At 46.8% G+C, this 17,058-nt stretch overlaps 9 protein-coding genes across 9 annotated transcripts; 5 read left to right on the forward strand and 4 right to left on the reverse strand.

Annotated features, from left to right (window-relative positions):
* Positions 1-1,335: 1,335 nt before the first annotated feature.
* N7455_000877 (uncharacterized protein) lies at positions 1,336-3,064 on the forward strand (the record flags this gene model as incomplete). Its single annotated transcript, XM_040961768.2, has 3 exons — positions 1,336-1,420; positions 1,471-1,996; positions 2,062-3,064. The coding sequence occupies 3 exons, from the start codon at positions 1,336-1,338 to the stop codon at positions 3,062-3,064; spliced, it is 1,614 nt and encodes a 537-aa protein (XP_040807786.2).
* A 241-nt stretch (positions 3,065-3,305) lies between these two features.
* On the reverse strand, positions 3,306-3,791 carry N7455_000878 (uncharacterized protein; the record flags this gene model as incomplete). The annotated part of the gene is made up of 2 exons (XM_065603893.1): positions 3,306-3,571; positions 3,710-3,791. 2 exons carry the CDS (start codon positions 3,789-3,791, stop codon positions 3,306-3,308), a joined length of 348 nt encoding a protein of 115 aa, XP_065462384.1.
* Positions 3,792-6,582: 2,791 nt separating this feature from the next.
* N7455_000879 (uncharacterized protein) lies at positions 6,583-7,323 on the reverse strand (the record flags this gene model as incomplete). Its single annotated transcript, XM_040961989.2, has 3 exons — positions 6,583-6,717; positions 6,787-7,093; positions 7,151-7,323. 3 exons carry the CDS (start codon positions 7,321-7,323, stop codon positions 6,583-6,585), a joined length of 615 nt encoding a protein of 204 aa, XP_040807581.2.
* Positions 7,324-8,258: 935 nt separating this feature from the next.
* Positions 8,259-8,914, forward strand: N7455_000880 (uncharacterized protein; the record flags this gene model as incomplete). Its single annotated transcript, XM_065603894.1, has 3 exons — positions 8,259-8,308; positions 8,371-8,713; positions 8,735-8,914. 3 exons carry the CDS (start codon positions 8,259-8,261, stop codon positions 8,912-8,914), a joined length of 573 nt encoding a protein of 190 aa, XP_065462385.1.
* An 842-nt stretch (positions 8,915-9,756) lies between these two features.
* N7455_000881 (TMEM53 family protein) lies at positions 9,757-10,632 on the forward strand (the record flags this gene model as incomplete). Its single annotated transcript, XM_040961980.2, has 1 exon — positions 9,757-10,632. One exon carries the CDS (start codon positions 9,757-9,759, stop codon positions 10,630-10,632), a length of 876 nt encoding a protein of 291 aa, XP_040807588.1.
* Positions 10,633-11,002: 370 nt separating this feature from the next.
* N7455_000882 (uncharacterized protein) lies at positions 11,003-12,213 on the reverse strand. The gene is made up of 2 exons (XM_040961977.2): positions 11,668-12,213; positions 11,003-11,609 (listed from the first exon to the last, which is right to left on the reverse strand). Exons 1-2 carry the CDS (start codon positions 12,021-12,023, stop codon positions 11,075-11,077), a joined length of 891 nt encoding a protein of 296 aa, XP_040807570.2. The 5' UTR covers positions 12,024-12,213; the 3' UTR covers positions 11,003-11,074.
* Positions 12,214-12,755: 542 nt separating this feature from the next.
* On the reverse strand, positions 12,756-13,925 carry N7455_000883 (uncharacterized protein; the record flags this gene model as incomplete). Its single annotated transcript, XM_040961983.2, has 1 exon — positions 12,756-13,925. One exon carries the CDS (start codon positions 13,923-13,925, stop codon positions 12,756-12,758), a length of 1,170 nt encoding a protein of 389 aa, XP_040807590.2.
* Positions 13,926-14,285: 360 nt separating this feature from the next.
* On the forward strand, positions 14,286-15,263 carry N7455_000884 (uncharacterized protein; the record flags this gene model as incomplete). Its single annotated transcript, XM_065603895.1, has 2 exons — positions 14,286-14,490; positions 14,542-15,263. 2 exons carry the CDS (start codon positions 14,286-14,288, stop codon positions 15,261-15,263), a joined length of 927 nt encoding a protein of 308 aa, XP_065462386.1.
* Positions 15,264-15,338: 75 nt separating this feature from the next.
* On the forward strand, positions 15,339-17,045 carry N7455_000885 (ankyrin repeat domain-containing protein; the record flags this gene model as incomplete). Its single annotated transcript, XM_065603896.1, has 1 exon — positions 15,339-17,045. The coding sequence occupies one exon, from the start codon at positions 15,339-15,341 to the stop codon at positions 17,043-17,045; it is 1,707 nt and encodes a 568-aa protein (XP_065462387.1).
* Between the last annotated feature and the right edge of the window lie 13 nt (positions 17,046-17,058).

A 17,058-nucleotide genomic window follows, 5' to 3' on the forward strand; every position in this document is an offset into this window, starting at 1 on the left:
GTCACTTTGCCTGGCTTTCTGCAATGACATCATGAAGTTGGATCTGCTGAAAGTTCCACTTATCAACTACAAAGTTATATTTAACGAAGAACAAATATTTCAACCATGGATAACAAAAGTTAAAGAATAGTTGACAAGAAAAAGAGTAATACAAGTGAAGTGTGGCGTTTACATGAGCCTACGACATTGTATAACCAAATGTGAAAATCATGAGTTTCAAGGGAAAGAGGTTCCAGACAGGTGTCAAACACGTTTCATACAGGTTTCAGGTTACCACCGCAATCTGCTACATGATTTGCTTCGAGGTGGTACGTCCAGCGAAATCATCAATAAGATCTACTACACTGAGTTGATACAATACTCCCCAGCGAATTCGCGTCTAAGTAGACCAAATTCTGTGGTTAGCAGTAAAAGGGAATGAGACAGAACACTAAGATCAAAGTCAACCAGGCGACGAGCTGCAATTTCATTAGTTATATCAGTTACGCGTGTGGCAGCGCTCTATACACATCGACCAGTATGGCTGACGATGATGATTTGGTCTCCAACTTGGTCTCTTTGTACATAAGTTCGGACTATCCCTTTTTTCCCCATTATTTGATACACATTTCTTGTGCCTATGGCGAGAGATAATTGGAACCCGAATCTTTTAATCCGTTTCTAGTCAGTGCCCTACTTGAAAATGCATGTGTGAGTACTAACTAGGTAACGCAGCTTCTGGTGAGGATGTGCGAAACTGATTCAATAAGACCACTCGCAATATTCCCAAGCTTATACTGTACTAGGACACGTGTAAACAAAAGGCGCTGGTTTTCTAGGGGAATAGAGACTTTGTGGTCAGGGCGGACCTACAAGCCCCGTAACCCCGGATCATCAACCCCCGTCATCCCCGCAAATATGGAACTTGTCCGGAAAGTCCTGCGCTAGATATCTACACTTCCTCGCCAAGGCCACGGTAAACCAACAATAATGGAAAGCGTACGCTATGATATCAAATGGTGGTCCGTGAATTGGCACATCCCTCGGATGTTCAGAGCTTTGCGTCTTCATTACCACACAGTTCAACTACGCTAGTGATATGCCGAAGGTAGTAATTTAACTCTAATCGTTCTCTTCTTTCGCTTTTTGGAGTAAGCTATAGAGCCTGAGCGGTCGATTCATGACCTTTGTCAATCCCCGCATTGGAGATTTTGTTGCTGGAAGGGATTGTCCCACGTCGGGGGGTATAAAAGTGCAAGTGTGCTGCCTCAATTCCTCTGATATTCCTCTATCATTTCTACTGCCAACACAACTCTCGTACCCTTTTCTGTCTCCATATAGGTCACTACATCCAACATGGGGGTTTTCAATCGCCTGCGGATGACAGACACTCCTAAAGAGGTCTTCAACCTCCGCCTTTTTTGGTCTGTTGGAATCTTCGGTACGCATACCCTCAATCTTTCCACACCCGGTGCTAAAGAAGAGTGCCAGGTATACTTGGAGCGGGCAGGGGAATCGACGAGGGTCTCGTCGGCGGAATGATCTCGCTCAAAAGCTTCAAAAGCGAGTTTCCATTAGAAGTGGGCTCTGCGTCGGAGATCGCTAACCGCGAATCAAATATCACAAGTATGGTACAGCTCGGGTCAATAGGCGGTGCATTGCTAGCGTTTCTTCTGTGTGACCGAATCGGCCGTGTGAGAACACTCCAGGCCCTCACCCTCATATGGGCCGTTGGCTTTGTGATCGTTATTACCAGCTTTGGCAATATCGGACAGATTCTTGCTGGTCGCTTGATTGCCGGCATCGGTGTTGGTATGACCACGGTGGTTGGCCCAACATATTTAGCAGAGGTTGCTCCGAAGGAGATCCGTGGCATGTTGACCAATATCTTTGCTGGTGCGGTGTACTTCGGTGTCATGATTGCCTATTTTGCGAATTGGGGCTGTTCTGTCAACATCTCCGATTCTTCTCGGTCCCAATGGGTAATTCCGCAATCTGTTCACATTATGTTTGCAGGGTGAGTCAATTCCATAAGAGTTACGTACTATGTCTATTATAGACTGACAAGATTTGAGATATCAGAATGATCTTCCTTGTGTCTTGGACCGTTCCAGAGACCCCTCGATTTCTTGCCATGAAAGGAAAGCATGAACAAGCTCTTAATAATCTTTGCATACTACGTCAATTGCCAGCCGATCATCCAAGTATAGTGTCTGAGATGCTCGAGGTTCGCGATCAACTAGAGAGCGAACAGGAAAGCACTCGTGGATCTTCATTTTGGGGGAAATTGAAGGAACTTGTCACGGTTCCAGCCAATCGCTACCGCCTGATGCTGGGCGTAATGTCACAACTGCTCGGGCAATGGTCTGGCGCATCGGCGATCACGATCTATGCAACTAGCTTTTTCGCGGCGCTTGGAAAAACCGGCCAAAGTGAAAAGCTTTTCGCCACGTGCATTCTAGGTGTGGTCAAGTTTGTCTCCGCCTATATTTCCGCATTCTTCCTCATTGATTTCCTCGGCCGTCGTCGCTCTCTTTACACGGGAATCACCTTGCAGGCCGTCACCATCTGCTATATGGCCATTTACCTGGCGAAAGTTCCTGCCTCGGTCCATGTTAGCGAGGATGGTGCAAGTGCGATAACGGGCTCTGCTAAGCGTGCGGGCATCGGCGCAGTCGCGGCAATCTATCTTTCGGGCTTTGGCTGGGCAATTGGCTGGAACTCATTCCAGTATCTAGTCAATGCAGAGATTTATCCCAGTCGGCTACGTGCCCTTGGCTCGTCGATTGTGATGTGCACCCATTTTGCGAATCAATTTGGTAACACGAAAGCTGTTCCCAGCATGATCATTGCGATGAACAATTATGGCTTTTTTGTGTTTTGCACTGCTGTTTGTGTTGTGGGCCTTGTCTGGGTGTGGTTCTTCGTTCCTGAAACTGCAGGAAGAAGTCTTGAATCAATGGAGACATTGTTTGATCTACCTTGGCATCAAATCGGTCGTCATGGGAAGCACCTTGCTCCTGATGGGATTTATCACTTTGACGAGAATGATAGAGAGAAAGCCACCGCAGTTCACCAGGAGTAGCCATAGCGTGGAACATTTCGAAGCTTTGCGGCGTGGGCTTTGCCCAGGCATTCGGTGTCATTTGTCAATAGGCTTTATTGAAAGGAAACAATATGAAGACAACATATCGGAAAAGATGAAGATGATCAGTAAACCCAAAAGAAAGATGAAATATGAGGAAACTCATTATTGAGGAATAGACATTTCTGAAAAGGCGCGCTGGAAATTGAACCTTCGCAGGAAGGGTATTTTCACTCTTCGTTCACCTCGGTATTGTTACTCCTGATTCTTCAATTCTTCCCAAAATTCGCTGCAACCAAGGCGTGAGCTGTCTCAGCTCCTCCAAATTGTCATTCCCTTCCGAAGGATTGGCCTTGTATCCCACAATACCCATAACTTCCTCCATATCATGCATCATCTTCCCCAATCGTGTGGTAGCTTCACGCAAAACCCTACCCGTCAAAAACGCCGCTTCACGGCTATCTAGCTGTAGAACCCCGACAGATACCTTCACCTTAGTTACAATTACTGTAGGTTTTATTTCTGCTGAGTTATCGCTGCTTCTGTCGCGAATGCTCGATGGATTGTTGAATCGATCTAAGCCACCCTCGTTAGTACGACATGAGTTAATGTGAGTATATCATTTTCGACTTCCGATTAACATACCAATACCTCCACCGTTAGACTCTTGGCTCTCAACCCAGCTTCCTAGCATGAATGTAACCGCTGCCTCGTACAGCGTGAGCATCTTTATCACACCATCTATCATTTTTTGCCGCATCCGTGCGTCCAGATGTGTATCGGTTACGGTACAGCCGCGTAATAGCTTCCAGTGTTTGACTAAAGCATCTCCGAGAAGGAGGACTTCATCTAGAGGTATGTAATAGGTATCTGAAGACCTAGTCGAGAAGTTTGGAAAGCTATTGAAGGCTTGGGTTGTCTGGGCGAGACAGTCGCAAAGTGGTGGGGGTTGAGGGCGGGGCATTATTGGTGTTTCGAGCGAATAAGTGACAGCTGTTTATTTCTCTGGAAAGTCAGTTTATTAGCTTTGTTACCTATATATAGAAAGGGTAATGTTTGGCAAGTCTTCGCTTTCCCTTGTCGCTTTTTACTCACTGATTAAAGCCTTGGAACTGAGCACGCTAGGGCCCAATATATATACCGCTGCAGGGACAAGCAGATGTGATGCTTGTCCATACGATCTTTTGGCCTAGCGGTTAATTGCTCTTATGTAATCCCTTGGGAGTAAGCGTGGCCTCCAGGATCAAGGCGGGGGAGCAGCTAAGTTAGTAGCTCGCTCGACAAAATGTACCACACTAACCCCATCCTAACTCCGTGCTAAGCTAATAAAAGTATCCCTGCTAAGTCCAGGGTCCGGCTGTTCTGGACCAATCATGATCCACAGGCTGATTGATATAGGTATAGAGGAGTATACTGAGTAGCAGCAGTCTACGATATAGGGAACAGAGAACAGCTCAGAGCGGCATACATTATCCCAATGTTCTAAAGTGTGATTCAGATAGGGTCGAGGGCTCTAGCGATACCCCCATTCTTCCTTTTGCTCCGTAACATTTCATCCGCTTTAGTCGGCTTCCCCCAATTTGTAGTGCCAAAACTCTTGCAAATCGACTTCGATTCTATCTGAGACGATGAAGCCTTTTTGCCGTATCTTGCGAACAGTGCCCAATACTTTCTCCTGTATATGACTCTCAAAAACGTGGATTCCGGCCATTCGGAGAGGAAATAACAAGAGAACTGCCGGAATACATGTATCCGAGAGGAGACTTTGAGACAGATCCAAAATTGTGGCGACGTGTTGGTCGACTTCACTCTGGTTTAGCTGGGGGATTGTCCGTGTCGTCCAGCACGAATAAAAAGTAAAATTGCTGCAATGATATAAAAGAAGAGCGTGGTGAACGATGACAGCCAATCGGGTAAAGGAATCTGCCGGGAACCTTTCCAAGTGGCTTTCTTCTTGCCAGTTGAGAAGTCTTTCTTTGATATCGAGCCCTTCTAGGGCAAGAGCGGCCAATCTGGGATCAGACGATCTCAATTCTTGAGGAATGCTCTCAATTTTGTCAAAAAGCCTAAAGGTTTTAGCTGCATCCACCAATCAAGTTGGTAAAATTGACTTGCCTTTTAGCAAATGCAGAAGTCTGTATCATGAGCATGAGAATTTTGTTCATAGGATCTGGCCAGCTTTCTTGCGTTAAACTCCACTGCCATTTGTCTGGAAGAAGGGTAGTACTGTCGCCATAAAGTATGGCTCTGTTGGTCTCAAGAATCCAAAAGGCATCGATCAAGCTTTTCGTAGGCAACGAAAGCGGATTTGTAGGTTCCACTAGGAGCAGCATTTTCGATGCACCAAAAACCATGTGGTTTGCGAATGAGTTGCCGGAATTTTCAGCCATCAGCTGTGAGAATGATTAGTGGAATTCGCGATTCTATGAATATAATCATACTTCAAATAGACCATGGAGAAACGTGCTCCAAAACACGTCATCCCTAAAGACTGAATTTGACGTCGAGATTGCTGAATTCAGAGCTTGTATTGATCTACCGCAAGCCCGGAATGAAATTTGCTGAGGAGACTCAAGCTCACCGAATGATCTGATAGAACCTTTCCTACTGGCATCCAACGCTCCGATTGCGAGAGCAATGTGGAAAAGCAGAGGGTATTTGCCAATGGTAGTGACAATGTCTGCATTTACGGCGGCAAAGTTTTTGGTGAAGTGGCATCGCTGAAGGAAGGATGCGAAATGATCCAGATATATGGTATCATCATGCTTCCACACTTGCATGGGAATCGTAGAAGACAACACATGTCCCGAAACATGGACGAATTTCACTTGTGTCTGCTCTAGCCGCTGCGGCTTGCATATTTTCTTCATCTGGGCACATCTTGCGCAGGGGTGACCCCCATCACACTGTATATCGTGTAAGTTTGACTTATCTCATTAAAACAAAGTGTTGGTTGCTCCAACCTTTACCCGTCGGTTCGCACAAGCCTGACAGCGCGTTGTGTTTTTACGCTTGTCCAGAGGCCCGATAGCACGTCTAATGATTTCGCTTGGTCGTACACATAACTCCTCTGTCATGATTCAAATTATTAAATCACCAAACTGTTCAAAAACGGCTGAAAAACTCTGATTTGGACTTGGTGGCCCTGTCATGTGACTCATACCCTTTGTCGGGCTGCCTATAGTGGAGTGGGGAAAGTGTAACGTTCATAGTCAAGGTCGACGAAGTCTTAAGAGGGAGCAAGAAAAATCATGGATTCCGGCAGAAACTCATTACAATATTCAACGCGAGCATGGTGACGATAATTTCTTTGGCCATGATAAATGTAATTATTGGAAATATAAAGAAATTTATTTTATCGGACATTAGGTGATTTACGGGGAAATTTACAGTTATTCTTTAACACAATTCAGACTATAGTAAAACAAGATTCGACACTAATCGATGATAATCTGCACCCCAGCTGTTTTGACGCAAATGGCTCGTCCATGATCCCACCTGCATGATGTAGAAGCAGCCTAGGTTTGGATGTTGAAGTATTCAGTGATGACTCTGGTACGCAATCCAGGAGAAAAATAGTCGTACCCAACCATGACGTTGCAGTTGCTCACATAGACTGTAACAGGAATAGCTCCCTGGTACATGATATTCCACTAATGTGATTTATTATTAGCGTAAGTACTGTTCCTGCCTTTAAGCTGAACCTGGAAAAGGCTACTTACAGCTGCCACAAGGCCATGATTGAATTGTCGCTGGACCAGTCCGCCAAAAACAGCACCATTGCTGACCAGTATGTCTTCAGGGAACAAAGGGAAGTTCGAGTTGACGAATCCCCTCCATATAGTTGGCTTGTTGGATTCGTGGCTAAAGGTGGTCAAAGTGTTGTCCACCAGACCTTCCTCGGTAGAGTTGGCGTAATTGAAGAAAGACGAGGCCAAGCTACCATCGTAGGCTTCATCAACCCGAACGAAATTCTGAGATGCCGAATTGTTGATAAAACCAGTTGTGATGTGCGACAGGTTTTGATTCCTGTTGCTCTGTTAATTTGACAGCAGCAGTAGGCGGACATCAGTATTTGTTGCCTACCACTTGTGCTGGATAAAGCTGGTCTCGTACTCGGCCTTTATCAGAGGAGGACCTGGCTGTTCGAACCCAGCAGAGAATTCGATCATCGAAGAAGGGAATGGACGACAGCTTGAAGCTCTCACTGGCAGCACGGCAGCTGCAATCGCCAGGGAGAGTAGTTGAAGGAAGTACATGATTCGAGTGTGAAAACTGATGATTGATGAAAGCTGTAGACTCTTAGAAAGGAAGAAGGTAGTGCGGATGAAGGCCTATCCCTGGGGCTGTCGGTCACTTTATCCTTCCACGAAGCACACATGGGCATGCGTGTGAGAACCGTTCTCCTCCAAGAACTGATCTCGCACCTGTTCCGAGGCGCGCTCAATCGATACTGCTTTAGGACACCGATGCTTAGGCAACAGCCTAGTGGTAGGTACTACGATATGACCAGAGTCATGAGTTTCTAACTATAGCATGACCGAGTGTAGGCTACAAGTGCGTTCAATTATTTCCTGATTTAGTTCGTTGCCGGTCCGTCTAGTGGAGACACAACCGCTTTGGTTTGACTAAACGGCACTATTGTGACAAAAGACTAAAAAGTATAGGAGATCTGTGTCAAACTATATGATTAGTTTCCCAAATGATAAATTTCAACTGCTGGAACCACTCTCCGACTTTCCTGAAGTGGAGTCTTTCTATGGGGCGAATAATTAGCGTATGAATTAAGAGGGCACTTGGCCATTTTGGGAGGAACCCACGCTCAAATATTTCCTAAAAAGGCTAAGTGCAAATCTAGAAGGCGCTTGCCCATTTTGGGAAGTATATCTGCTCTCGCCAGGCCACCTCACAATCTCACCACAGAGCCAATCACAACATACTATAGTTGTTCCATACATCTGGAGCTCATGACAGTCATGGAATGGAGAAAAATGTCACTGCCTTATGATCGACGTGTGAAACCCCAAAACCCTACACCGACATGGTTCATGCACTCAGGACCCAAAACTAAATATTTATAAAATCCCCGAGGCATTCAACGGGTCGGTGAACGAGAAAAAAAGAAACTTCCTATCTATCCCACTCAGAGACTTGGAACCAAAATATCATTATCTTCATAAGGCCTAAGCCCAGCATGCGCTCGCAGTCAGTTGTCTATAAAAAAGACGTTAGAAGCGAAGAGTGGTACGCTCCTCGCACCACCTTGAATGTTGACATTGTCTAACGAATATTCTAGACCTTCTCAGCGCACAAGAACCAAGATTCAAGCGGTTTTCCAGATCGCTCACCCTGCGCCAAAATTTTCGCTTCGTCTTGTTCCGAAGAAGCTTCTTTAAATACAACAACTCGCTCAGAATCACCGACCAGTACCCGTACCAGCCATTTTTACTAGATGGCAGTATACTGGCCACTATCGGCGCGGGCTTGATCTATACCTTTAATCTGACTTCCAGTATGGCCCCTATCGTTGGGTACCAAATTCTCTACGGAATAGGCACCGACCTCTCAGTTCAGGTCCCTATTGTTGTAGCGGGAGGATTGAGTTCAACAAAAGATCAGTCTGTTCCCACGGCGACTGTTCTATGGTATGTACGTCCAAATATATTTTAGATACTAACCGCCAATCCACTAACCTATTCACAACCTTCCGATCGACTCCACGGATTCGAGCATGAACAGCTTCTGAAAAATATCCCCAAATATATGAAGTGTATCAATCGTGAGGATGTCATCGCTGTCGGGTCAAGAGGGCTTGAAGATGGCATGTCTGTCCCAGCGCTCCTATCTTGATAGTCTGCATGGAAATTAGAATTGCACTCTTTGGTGTGTCATTTTTGTGTGCCCTCATTCCGAAGCGAGGAGGCAAAGTCCCGCGGCTGGGTGAGGATGGCGGGAAGGACGACCAGGGCAACCTTGTTCCTATGGCATACATAGTCGGACTGAACTCGGCCTGGCTTGCTGTCTAGACTTTGGTGCAGTGGAGAATTTGCCTCCAGGCTTTGAGTTTTCGGGTTTCGGGATTCGGGGATTTATGCATTTCGGCTTTTCCTGGGTGGGGACAATGTTATGCATAAATCTAGGATCTAGATGTTGTAAAAGAAAACGGCGATCAAGTACGATAAGAGTTGACTGCTCTGATAGTGGTGATAATTCTCAAGTCGATTCTAATAAGATATATTTACAGGCATCTCAATATACAAGACTAAATTGAATCTCTCCTATTCTTCTTCATTATTTGGTGCCTCAGGCATAAATCATATGAATTCGCCTAATCAGGCAATTGCCGAGGCATCCAAACATCTCATTCGCCAAGTCGTTTATATTCTGATTATTCTTCCCAACGACTCCACATGCCATGCAAAGATTGGTGCTAGAGACCAGACAGATCCCAACCGTTGTTGTTCGACCAATGTTTTACCTCCTACATTAGGATAATTTCCACATTAGGTGATTATGTGCCTGATCACTGAAGGAGATTTTCTTTTCTTTTCTTTTTTTTTTTTAGAACGATAGCATATAACAAGAAGACCAAACCAACAAAATATTTCAACAGCCTGTCACACTCTTGAATAAGCTAGATCAAGCTATCTCTCTACGCAAGTCTCAATAACTCCGCAGCCTACACCTTCACAATGGCTCCACAGCCTATTCCATTCCCGGGCTTCACCGCGATATCTGATCGAGTATACCTTCGCGATGGCCACGAGAAAGCCAAACCATGCCTAGCCGACGAGCCAACAACAATCATCATTTCCGGCTGGGGCGATGGCATGCCGAAACATGTTACCAAATATTCCGACGGCTACCATGAACTCTACCCATCCGCACGGATCATCGTTATCCTATCGCGTACCTTCCAGGCCACCCACCAACCCGAGGAAGCCAGAATCGCAGCCATGATGCCGGTCGTTGATACCGTCTTCCCGACGCCAACCGGCAGCGGGAACGAAAAGGAGCGTCTTCTTGTGCATGCCATGTCAAATACCGGCGCCATCTTCACTGCCTCCGTCGTTGTCGCGTACCAACGACGCCATGGCACAGATAAGCCATTCCCCCATCAGCTCCTGGTGTTGGATTCCACGCCTGGAAGTTTGGTCTTCACCTCTCAAGTTACCCGGTGGTCGCGTGCCATGGCGGTCGGCACAGCCAAATTCTTCCCTTGGCCCTTCGTTATCACACAGGGTATGTGGTATGTGTTCCTCTGGGGAAGTTACTTGTGGCAACTCCTCAGCCGTTCCGAGGCTTCGGGTGTGTGGGCGGATCGGATCATAAATGATAAGTCGTGTGTCACGACCGATTCTAGCAGAGTTTACTTGTACTCCAAGGAAGATGAGATTATTGGTTACAAGGACTTGGAGGAGAATGTTGCTCATGCTAAGACTTTGGGCTACTCGGTGGATCTTGAGATGTTTGAAGGTTCGCCGCATGTGGGACATATGAGACTTCATCCTGAACAATATTGGGGTAAAGTTGCCAGCTCTTGGAAGCAGGCCATCGCGGAGAAATAAGGGGATGCGGGACGGGATATATTGTATTGTGTGCATTTGTATCTACAGCTTAGACTATTTTTAATAATTATATAGAGCCATTTCATTCGTGACAGTTTCGTTGATATCACTCGCCAGTTTGCAGAATGCAGAAGGATAGCTCCAGGCTAGCCAAGCCCTTAGCCCAGGGTTTTGTGGGGTGTCGATCAAACCCTGCGTGAGGAACAGACGTGCGATCGACTATATCGGTACCCAACCTGGTCTTATTATACGCGTTTGTGTGCTCTCTCAATCGCAACCCAGACTCAATTTACAAAAGGATCGGCAAGATATTCATAGATAGCAATTCATCAAATTCGTAAGTCAACAACTTAGGTCAGCACTATCAATCTGGTTCTTCCAAGGCGATGCAAAACGAATATACAAAGACAGCAATCCATTAACTCCATTCTGGAGATGCCACCTAGTCACGATCATCAGGATGGAAAACCAATGCTCGCACTTCAATACTCTCTCGTCCCGCTTCATTCTCCGTTTCCGGGTTAGCAAAGGCAGTGTGAGGCACACGACGAGCTCTTCCATCAACCTTAGAATCAAAGCATTTAATAAGAGTCACCAAGTCCGGAGTCTGGCCATAGCGGTAATACCATTTGATATTAGGATCCGGCTTGACGGCATATGTCTCACCCTGGCGGTCCGGGTAAATGAGCCCGATAGGTACAAGGTCACTATCTGGGACTGAGTGTGCATCCGCCACGGCCAATGGATCCTTCAGGATGGTCTTGATTGGACGCCAGACGTTGATAATCTGGTATCGGCCCTTCAGAAGCTCGGGCGCCTCGTCTGGGAGATGGTGGGAGACTCTGCTCTTAGACGCGGTGTAAGATTGATCGATGTGTACGCGCTGGACAGGTCCGCGAAGCTGGGTACGGATGGGTCCGTCGGTTTGGCCACGGCGGATGGTGTGGTCGAAGATGAAGATGCGGGAGGCTCCCGTGCTGTGCAAGTCATTGTTAGTTTCATTCGAAAGGATTCTGGGGTTTCGGGATTTCGTACGCGTCTTTTAGCAGTTGTTCTGTTTCTGGATAGTATTCGGCCTTGATCTTCTCGTCGTCTAGGAAATCCTTCTCTTGGCTTTCGTGGTAGTAGAGCTGGAATCCATGGCTGTCTAGCTTGTAGTCAAGCTCATGGCCGCTGATATCGTGGATGGTGGTATCGAGAGGAGCCGTGGGTCGATCGTAGGTTTCTGGTTTGTTGGTATATGTTGGTTCCGGGGGAGAGCCATCCTCGTTCTCCTTAAAGAAGTTCAGTGTAGTCTGAACATGGTGAGGCTTTTCGGCAACCGGGACTCCGGGCTTTTCTGAGAGCAGAGGGCCGTGAGAGGCGGGAAGTTGAACAGCTGCAGAAGCCATAATGAGTTATTTGGATGCTTATTTCAATATGACTCCAAGATAATAGTTAGAGTTGGCGATAATGAAGGATCCTTTATAGTATCGCTGTTGTTGCGGGGGTGAGTTTTATTTGTCAGAATACAGCACGCAATATTCGTATGACATGGAGAAATGCTGATAAATGCACAGTTTTGTCCGGCGAATACAAGAATTACGTCCGCTGGTAAGGAAGAAGTACAACATGTGATGGATTTACATTATTAATGGACGATGTCGTGCAGATGCCATTTATAATGCCGTATTCCCCGGAATATCATTCGACGATCGAGATGACGCAACTTTATATTGAATGTACGAAAAACAACATTGCTCCTCTAGATTTAGCTAAGATCTTGTCTTCTTGTAATCCATTGTGTTTATTTATGAGTAGATACATGCAGGACGTAGATGTGAGATGAAGAATGGGTTATGAGCTCTGATATCTATGAGGCTTCGTAGACGGACACAGAAGAACCAAACCGGATAATTTACTCTCGAAACCTTAATCTTGGAATATCTTGAACTATCCCACTTGCCATTAAGGTCTTTCTTTCAAGGTCAGAACCCATCCCAGTCGGTATAAGGGAATACCACGGTGGCGCAGAGAAAAGCTACCTGGCGGCTTCTTTTTTGGACGAATTGTGCCAACTGTCAACTGGAAGTTTACTGGTCGGGTTGCGGATATCTCGATGCAACGAGCGAGACACTATATCATCAGAAATTAATCGATTCGGCAGTGAAAGTGCCACCGTTATAGATGTTCCTCCCAGCTGTAAAATTGCCACTGAAGATTTGATGCGTTGGTGACGGGGCGAACTGTTCTTCATCAGATCTATCCTCCGTCCGTCTTACTGACCCCCTCCATATCTTTAGTATACCCTTTACGCAGGCTGCTGCTGTTGCTGCAGCATAGGGCTGCCAGTCTTTGCCCTTATGGCTATCGGCATAGTCGCACACCCCTTTAACCACGATAGTCGGGATCGTGTCCCATAGTCCAGCCCCTTCCATTTCGAAGCCAATCACACCGTCCTGCTTGGCAATGTGGTCGCGGTGGGATGCAGATTTGATGACCTGATCGCCTGAAGCTAGTCCACCAAAATGTATTGCGGGACAGTAAGATGATGCGCTGTAGCCTTTCATGTTCATCGTCTGTATTCTAGCCCGAGGTACCTGTCTGCTTGGATCACACCCAAGGTCAGTGCAAGATGAGTTCAAGGCCTCAGCGCAAACATCATCTTCGGGGTGTGTCCATTGGGCACAAACTGTACACGTCGTTGTCTCTGCGTGTTTATGGCTGTAGCCCGCTTCAAAGAGTTTATCTTTACTGGTACCGGGATATTCTGAAAGTATAAGGTCCGCTCGCATTGAGTCCTTGACACCGGTCTGGGCAGCTTGCCCTTGGAGTTTGGATAAGAACCCACCAATCTCCGGGCTTGGTCTGCCGAGATTGTCCAGCAGCGAGTTCTTGCGAACAAAGGTGTGTGGGTATAGCCTTCCAAAATCAGATGGGACAATATGTGTGCTGATAAGAACATCTCCTAGGATGATCTCTTGTTTGCCGCACCCGGAGAAAGGCACACCGCCGCATATTCCAACCAGGAAGCCCACTCGGATGTACGGAAAACTGGACCGCAGGCTGGCCGCCACACTGGACGCTGATGCCTTGCCCATACGAGGCATGTGGACTAGCACCACAGGGTGTTGATGGATTCGACCAAAGGTATAGCTATTAGTGTCGCCAGGGCCCTTCTTATACTGTTCCTCCTGCTCCCAAATACCATCGAACAACGCGATCATCGCATCAGCCTCGAGGCGCAGAGCGCAAAAAATGGCAATCTCGAAAGCATGAAGATCCCGAGGTCTGGTGTATTTATCGGTCAACATGGCTCAGTGTGTTAGTCCGAAAGGGCACACGATTATATGATGATATGCTCGTGGCAAGGGAAAATCAATAAGCACACTGGCGGAGTGAGTATAAATAATGGTTGAGAGATAGAACAGTCAATTGAACCGATGGAAATCATCTGCTGCATGTTACCTTCATTTACAGAGTACGCTCATCTTACTACTCGGCCCAACCCCCATTTGGGCCTCAACTACCCCGCATGCGGCTGAACACTCCTGCCATCGCGATCTCACGCTGTGACTTATATCAGAGCCTAAATTGCCAGCAGCAACAATTCTCGACCTCGAAGGATATGTGGTCAATTTTCCACGACGTGAAATTACGTCGAGGTTTCAAGAATGGAAAGAGCACAGGATTTCGCTGGTAGCTTCAAGAGCAACGCCCACCTGCTGAATGGCAACAAATTTTACGGCCCTGTCTCCTTTTCAGCAACTGGCGAGAGGGATGAAAACCACACAGCATCGTCGGAGTCTCCTATACGTGTTCACGATATGATCGATGGGATACCTGGTTCTGGTCAGAGTGGAATCCTCAACTGGGACGGTACGTGACTCAAGCTTTTCCCTTTTATACTTACGGTCTGACACCGAGAAGAATGTCTCCAATCACTTGCATTCAACGAATCAAACGACAGGGAGCGATACATTGAAGCACAATCAGCAGGTACTTGTGAATGGCTGATGAAATCACCGGAGTACTTGCGCTGGGTCGACGAACATGGTTTACTCCTAATCAGAGGCAAACCTGGGTGCGGGAAATCCACACTTCTGAAGTTTGTGCTAGGCCAACAGACGGAAGCTGCTGCCCCCTTGGGCTCTATCGTGTTGTCTTTTTTCTTCTACGCCAGCGGCACAGAACTTCAGAACAGCACATTAGGTTTCTTCCGATCTCTTCTGCTTCAATTGCTTGACCAAGATGAGTATTCACGACCGGAATTTATGAAAATTTGCCGCAAATATTGCAAGCCAAGGGAAAGGTTGCAGTTAAAATGGCAAAAGGTTGAGCTTGAAGCTCATTTCCAGAAGCTTGTCGTTGACTGTTCTTCTCGGCGGAAGATACTGATATTTGTCGACGCTCTTGACGAGTGCAGCGACAAGGATCGGGATCGTCTTATCAGTTTCATCCATGGTCTTCGTGGTCAGATTAAGTCGAGATTGAATAGACCGGCGATTTTCGTCACGTGTCGCCCATATCCGGATGGCCAAATCAAGGCAGACTTCCAGATCCGACTCGAAGAGGAGAATCAGGATGATATTGAAAGTTTCGTGGAACAGAACTTGCGCCTGCCCGATGAATCGATGACAGACATAGAATAGTTGAAGCGTACTCTGTTGAGCACAGCTAATGGCTTATTTCTCTGGCTTGACTTGATTATTCAACAGATACACCATATGAGTGCCAAGGGGTTGAGTATGAGAAGAATAAAATCAGAGCTCCTCGAATGCCCACAAGAGCTCGATAGGCTGTACGAAGGTCTCCTAGGAGATATTCAAGACGACGAGCTACTGGAAGCTTGCACATTGTTTCAATGGGTTTGCTTTGCGATCCGGTCACTATCTCTTGATGAACTCAGAATTGCAATGACAGTACACTTGAGTGGGTCAAAAGGGTCGTTAAGAGAGTATGAAGATGGCGACAATCCTCAGTTAATACCAAGCGATGCCAAGATGAGGAAGCGGATGATTCACTTGAGCCGAGGTCTTGTCGACATGGGAAGTGCTAGGCTGGGGGATGGCAAAGCCATTGTTGGCTTTCACCACGACACAATTAGAGATTTCATGCTGAAGAAAGGGCTAAGCTATCTGAACGGACGGTTGCATGAGCCTCGAAGCCTCACGCAGATTGCTAGTGTACAGCTGGCAAACACCTGTCTCCAATACTTGTCAACAGAGGAGATTGGTCTTGCTTGCCAAGAGAAGGAGATTTTGTCAAGAGAAAGATTTCAATTTCTAGGTTATGCAGCGACATACTGGGTCTCACATGCTGTTATAGCGGAAAGGGAGAACCTAGGAGAAGAGATTACATGGCCAACGGAAACTATACTTGATGTGTGGATCAATACATGCAAGAGTTTGGAGAATAGCTCAAGCAAAACCGCCACCGAAGGGACGTCTTTGATGCATATCGCAGCTGAATTTGGCCTTGAAAAGTTAGCGAAGAGGATTCTGTGCACAGAGGAGCAAAAGGTGCCAACTATTTCAAGCCACAGAAAGCTGAGAATGAGCGATACTTCGAAGTCGGCAGCAAGAGACTCGACGATGAAGACGGCGAGGAAAAGCGGGCAGGTAAAGGTCAACGCGATACCAGCCAAAACTCGAACTCTGTCACTGAACACAAAGGAAGGAGCCGGATCATGGAGAAAGTCAGACAAAGGTTCGAAGGGGGCAAGAGAAAGGGTTGTGGGCTCCGATACAGTGAAAGTGGGCAGAGGTGGCACGCGAGAGATAGTTAGGATGGGGTTGAAGGGAGTGGGAGAAAAAGGAGGTGGAGCTTTAGTCAATGCTCAGAACAAGAGAGGTGATTCCCCACTACATTTGGCTGCAGGGCATGGCTCCCTTGAAATGGTTATATTTCTTTGCGAATGGGGAAGTCAGACGACACAACCCAACTGTTATGGATGGACTCCATTATTTACGGCTTCGCATTCCGGCCATCTCGAAATTGTCAAGTTTCTATACGAACATGGAGCGGACGTTCATATAGCCGCGAAGGATGGCTGGACCCCACTACATACGGCCTCATGTTCGGGCCATCTCGAAGTTGTTAAGTTTCTACGCGAACATGAAGCAGACGTCCATACGGCCACGAAGGATGGCTGGACCCCATTATGTTTAGCTTCATATTCCGGCAATCTCGAAGTTGTCAAGTTTCTATACGATCATGAAGCGGACGTTCATATAGCCACGGACGATGGCCGGACCCCACTACATACGGCCTCACGTTCGGGCCATCTCGAAGTAGTCAAGTTTCTGTGCGAGAATGGATCTCGCGTTGAAACTTCAGATAGCATAGGACGGACGTCGCTTTTCCTTGCCTCTGCCAGAAGTCACACGGAAGTCGTACAACAACTTCTATCCCACGGGCTATGGTCGATATAAAAGACCGGTATGG

This window comes from Penicillium solitum, assembly GCF_028829755.1.
Source record: "Penicillium solitum strain IBT 25940 chromosome Unknown utg000001l_segment0_segment0, whole genome shotgun sequence".
NCBI classification, from domain to species: domain Eukaryota; kingdom Fungi; phylum Ascomycota; class Eurotiomycetes; order Eurotiales; family Aspergillaceae; genus Penicillium; species Penicillium solitum.

Bases quoted from the DNA above. Each gene is read 5' to 3' on its own strand.
- N7455_000882 (XM_040961977.2), bottom strand. From the start codon at position 12,023: ATGGCTTCTGCAGCTGTTCAACTTCCCGCCTCTCACGGCCCTCTGCTC. The intron at 11,610-11,667 runs GTACGAAATCCC...TGACTTGCACAG, and splicing joins GAACAACTGCTAAAAGACGC to CACGGGAGCCTCCCGCATCT.